Source organism: Octopus bimaculoides, chromosome 3 (genome assembly GCF_001194135.2).
Source record: "Octopus bimaculoides isolate UCB-OBI-ISO-001 chromosome 3, ASM119413v2, whole genome shotgun sequence".
Taxonomy (NCBI): domain Eukaryota; kingdom Metazoa; phylum Mollusca; class Cephalopoda; order Octopoda; family Octopodidae; genus Octopus; species Octopus bimaculoides.
Window position 1 is genome coordinate 35,280,641 of NC_068983.1, and position 5,877 is coordinate 35,286,517.

The following is a 5,877-nucleotide window of genomic DNA, read 5'->3' on the forward strand; positions in this document are numbered from 1 at the left end:
TATATATATATATATATATATGTCTTTGTGTGGGGATGTTTTGTGTATATCCGGATGTATATATGTATGTATTTATATATATGTGTCTATATGTAGCAGCAAGCGTGTGAATTGTCACAAATGAATAACTATTCATAAATCTACATGCATACACAAGTAGCTTTACAGTACAACCTCGCAGTACGGATGCACAATTATACGAGTAATTTGTTATACGAGCCGGGACTCGTGTGAATTTTCTTCTTGAAGTTCGGGTGGAAATCTGCAGTAAGTGTGAGTTTCATACAGGCTCTGAGCTTGCACACGCTCTCCCAACAAGCGCAGCTTTCGTTCGCTCAGGTCACGTGTTTATCTCGTTGTGGTAGCATCTTTGTTGTATTTTTTCTTAGTTTTGTGCGCTTTTTGTGATTATTTTATAATAATTAATCGTGTTAGGCATGGTAACTAAGAAGGTTAGTGCAAAGGACAGTGTCGAGAAGAAGAAAAAGCTGATTACAATAGAATTGATGAAGGAAATCATTGATAAACATGAGAGAGGAGTGTGTTTAGTGGACACAGCTCCTCAATAAGGCCAAAGCACGTCGACGATCTGGACCATCTCGAAGAAAATGCATTAGACAAAGGCCGTTACAATAGAAAAGCCTGTCTCCAGTCTCTCCAAGCAACGCACATCTGCCCACCAAGAGATGGAAAAATTACTTGTCCTGTGGAAAGACGAGAAGCAACTCGCAGGAGATACGATTACGGTGATCATCATCTGAGAGGAAGTACGAGCGCTGTATGGGGATCTTCTGAAGCAGAATCCTGGAACATCGACGGATTAGCAGACGTATTTAAGGCCAGTCACTACTGGTTCGATAATTTTAAGCAGAGGGCTAGTGCTCATAGCGTTGTCAGATATGGAGAAGCAGCGAGTTCTGACACGAATCAGCTGAGGATTTCGTGCTTGAATTTCGTTAGCTCATCGCAGTCGAGGAGTACATCGCACAACGGGTATTCGACTGTGATGAAACTGACCTTTTTCTGGAAAAAATGCCCAGAAGAACCTACAGAACTGCAGAAGAGAAGAAAATGCCAAGCCACAAGCCTATCATAGGCTAACTGTCGCCCTTTGTGCCAGTGCGAGTGGAGACTTGAAGATTAATCCATTCAAAAAACCCATGAGCATCCAAGTCACACAAAATCCTGAAGGAGCAAAAAATCAAGTCATGTGGAAGGCAAACGTTAAAGCATGGGACACCAGGCAATTCCTCACCGAGTGGTACAACCTTATCTTCGGACCAGTGCCTTATGGAAAACGATCTTCCTATCAAGGTCCTCGTCATCCTCAACATTACTCCTGCTCACCTTCCTAACTTCGAAGATGATATCCTGGACGAATTTAAATTCATGAAAGGTCTATACCTTTCACACAACACCTCGCCTATCTTGCAACCCATGAAACAACAGGTGATTTCTAATTTTAAGAAATTGTACACCAAACTTCTGTTTCGTCGGTGCTTTGTAGTCATCGAAAATACAAATCTAACCCTTCGTGAGTTTTGGAAGGAGCACTACAACATTGTTAACTGACTGAAAATCATCGATGAGGCCTGGCAGGGTGTAACGAGGAGAATGTTGAATTCTGCATGAAGGAAACTGTGGTCAGACTGCTTGTCCGAAAGAGACTTCGTGGAGTTTGAGTCTGAGGCAACTGTAGTCGAGGAGACAGTGTCTCTTTGTAAGTCCATAGGCCTCGAGGTTGATGATAGGGAACATTAACGATCTTGTCGAGAAACACTCAAAAGAGCTGACAATAGATGAACTCCTGCAGCATCAGGAGCAGCAGCATTCGGATGCGGTGGAAGAGACAGGTTCCCCCGAGTAGGATAGTGTAGCGGACAAGACTATCTCTACGAATGATATAAAAGCAGTGTTGGCAAAGTGGCAATATGTTTCTGAGTCTGTAGAAAAATATTATCCTGAAAAAGTATCTGCAAGTCGTGCAGCTGCTTTATTTAATGACACTGCTCTGGCGCATTTTTCTAACATTTTGAAATGCAAGAAAAATGAGACTCCTCTTGCTGTTTCTAATGAAACGACCTGCAGGTGTGAAAGGTGAAAGTGTGTCGAAAAACCTAAATTAAGCGAAAGGAGAGATAAACGCCAGAAATTGTTCTTCCAGAAGTCTTAATGGAAGGAGATTCTCCTTCCAAACAATAATACACCTCCTTCCCGCTCTATCGTCTTCCATGCACACAACTCGTCCCATCTTAAAGGTAATGGCATTAATGAAACCAGCTTACATATTTCTTTTGCATTTTCTTTTATTTATTTTTATTTTTGTAATTTTCCTTGCAACTGCATCTATTTTGTTTTAAAACCCATAAAAATTTATTTTTAGGTGGTTTTGAGGGGATGGAACGGATTAGTTATATTTTGATTAATTTCAAAAGACCGCCAAAGTCGACTTTGCTTTTCATCCTTTCGGGGTCAATAAATTAAATACCAGTTGCGTACTGGGGTCAATCTAATCGATTGGCCCCTTCCCGTAAATTTTCGGGCCTTGTGCCTAGAGTAGAAAGGAATTAATTTCAATAGGGAAAATTGATTTGTAAATCGAGTAAATCGTAAAACGAGCTCGGTCCTTGAACGAATTAATCTCGTACTGCGAGGTATCACTGTATATTGTAAATCAGACAAATCTGTTATGCAATAAGAATCTTAAATATTTATAGTTGAAAATATATTTTGTCTTACCGAATCCAATAGCAAAACAGTTCCCATCACTGGGCATAGAGTGTTCTGGCAAACAAATTGGCTGTACAGAACGTGACATCTTGATTTCGTCCTTCACGTGAAGAATTGTAATATTATAAACTGTGTTCACTTTTTTTGTCCAGATTTCATCCACATCATATTCATCTCCACGATTTTTCCAAGTCGATCCAGTTTTTATAAATATATTCTCAAGCGATGTATCCCTATGAGAAAAAAATATTGTTACACATCATCATCATCATCGCTTTTCCATGCTAGATGGAGCGAATGTGTCTATTGTAAAGGTTATCATCATTTGATTTCGTCTAACACCAGAGGTTTGCCCTCAATTCTCATTTTATTTCTCACCTTTCTTCTATACTTACTGTCTCTTCAATCTTTATTCGACCCAACTTTTCGACCCATCTTGCAGCTGTCCCTTACAAATTAGATATTGTGCATTTAGTTGTGTTTGCATCAAGCAGTGCAGAGTGTATCACTTCAGCCGTTTGATATAAAAGGATATCCTACTACACAATACAGTAACAAAAGTATTTGATATAACCATCAGTAGATATGGATGCGAAAACGCACACACATGCACTGTATGTTTATGTGTGTGTGTGTATGTGTATGTGTGTGTGTGTGTGTGTGTGTGTGTGTGTATTAGGTGCAGAGAAATTACAAAAGACGATTATATTTTGTAAGCAGTGTACGAAAAAACTCAGCAGAAGTAGTGTTGTGAGCATTTGAAGAAACCATGACACGCTACACATGCTGTACATCTAACGTAAGTACAGGACGAGGAATTTGGAAAGGCAATCAATTATAATGATTTCAGTACATGAAAAGCACTATGCTTCAGAGAGCACAGATGGATGAAAAGTAATGGTGATCATGGCAGGATATGAAATCGAAAGGAAGAGCTGCAGCGAGTGACACAAAACAATTTGGCAAAACACATTTTACCTGTCAGTCTATTGATCATGTATAGTTAAGCAAAAGATAAATAATATTTCATAGTTGATGGGATTAAAGTAGCAGTACAAAGCCGCGATAAAATCTATTATGTATGTATATATATACACACACAAAGTAACAAACTAAGGGAAGGAATTCGTTCAAATAGTTGCGTAGAACACCCAGTTCAGTAGCATATAAATAAGAGTATACTGCAAATTGCAAACAATAAATTAAATAGAGAGATTCAATTGACAATCCAGTAATTTATTTGTATTATAATATAACGTAATATACTATGAATATAATACAATATAAGATAACTTTAAAAGAACCATTAAAAAACCAAAAGAGCCAACAATTTGTTTCGACTTATATATATTATTTGATTTATAAACAATTTGTATCTATTTATTTATATAATAAGTCTCTTCAAAGCTTTGGGTTAAAGACGAACGAAATTCCGTGTGAAAGTAAAAAATCAATTCAAAATGCCTATGTTTATGAACCTGAACGTTAACTTCTTAACTCCATAAACAATTACAATTTAAAACACAACAAAATTTTAAGGGACAAAATAATTATCGAAATATATTTCTATATATCTCAAATAATATTAATCCAAATTCGTTTAGGTCGAAAACAATATTTGGCTATTATAATAGCATACAACATCAATATATAAGTATGTAAATTTAGTATCAGCGTCTTACTTAATCTAGAGACTGTTATAAAACGTGTAAATAAGTATAAATGATAATATAGTATTATATTGGTAATATATAACAACTCTTCCCTTTTATTTAAAGTTATTGATATATAAATAAAGATTGTTTTAAGTAACTAACAAAAACAAATGGTCTTTATTCATTTAGTGGAAATATATGCAATTTAATCGTAAATTGTAATTGCATGATTAACAATAGTAAAAATATTCCCAAGAACAAGTGTAGTAACTATACCTTGTAAAAAAAAATAGATATATAAATGGACTTCAGTCAAAGGATAATAAATATACGCCATATGCTAACCAGACACACCTAATGATGTTAATTATGATAAAGATAATTATATTTGGTTTATTATTCCTTACGCCCGGCAAATAAAAATGAATTTGGTCAAGATTTTTACAAGCCTATATCTATGTACTTTAATAAAGAACATAAATATAATAAAATAATTAAAAATAAAAGGATTAGAACAGGATTTTCAGTACCTAAACGTTTGTTTAGAATTATCACTTCCTTTAATAATAAAAGATTAGACAATTTTTACAAAAATAGAAATAATAATCCTATTGCAGAGAATGACCTAGCTAGAAATTGTGATTGTAGATATAAGGATAAATGCCATTTTAATAATTTTGTTTACAAAATGACATTGTATATAAGTGCAGAGTTGATTTGGAATAGAAAAATTATTTTTACATAGACTCAAAGTAAAAATTTATTAAAAAACGAACCGCAAACCATGAGAACACCTTTAGGAATAGAGATAGGTTTAACAGTACTAGTCTGAGTAAACTAATTTGAAAATTGAAGGATAGTAATAAATTATACGATATAAATTGAAAAATACTTAGTCATGCTAGATCGTACAAAATTAATTATGCTAGATGCAACGTAGTGTAGATGAATTATTTCAGATATTAACATAGAAGAATAAATTACTTAATGAGAAAGGCGAGTGTTCTATCTTCTAAGTATTATTCTAAATATGTGTTTAGAAAATTTTATTAAGTGTGTATATATTTGTACTCGTATGTATCCATTTATATGTGTGCATATGTATGTGTATATGTATGACTGTATATTTATATATATGTATATATGTGGGTATACGTATATATGGTTATGTTGTTTGTATTTATATCTGATGCTATGTATATTTCGACATGTGTATGTTTGTATTTCTTTTTTTCTTTTACTGGTTTCTGCACGGAGACTGAGATCATGCTGGTGCACCACCTGTATTTACTCTGTGTTGTTTCAGGTATTGTTTTTGGTGAAGCAGCGAGTTGACAGCGCTGTTCTACTTTGCGTCTCCAGCCGCGATGCGGGTTCATCTTGTATCTCAAACAGAAACCTGTCCAGACGTTCCTTGAAATCTTCCACATCAATACACACACACACACACACACACACACACACACACACACATACATATATATATATATAT

General features: G+C 35.1%; 1 protein-coding gene across 1 annotated transcript in view; it reads right to left on the reverse strand.

Annotated features, from left to right (window-relative positions):
• Window positions 1-5,877, reverse strand: part of LOC106877509 (uncharacterized) — a 224,977-nt gene that overhangs the window by 213,296 nt on the left and 5,804 nt on the right. Inside the window, exon 3 of the mRNA XM_052966136.1 lies at window positions 2,740-2,963. Within this exon, the coding sequence (XP_052822096.1) occupies window positions 2,740-2,963 (224 nt within the window). The remainder of the gene's footprint in view (window positions 1-2,739; window positions 2,964-5,877) is intronic.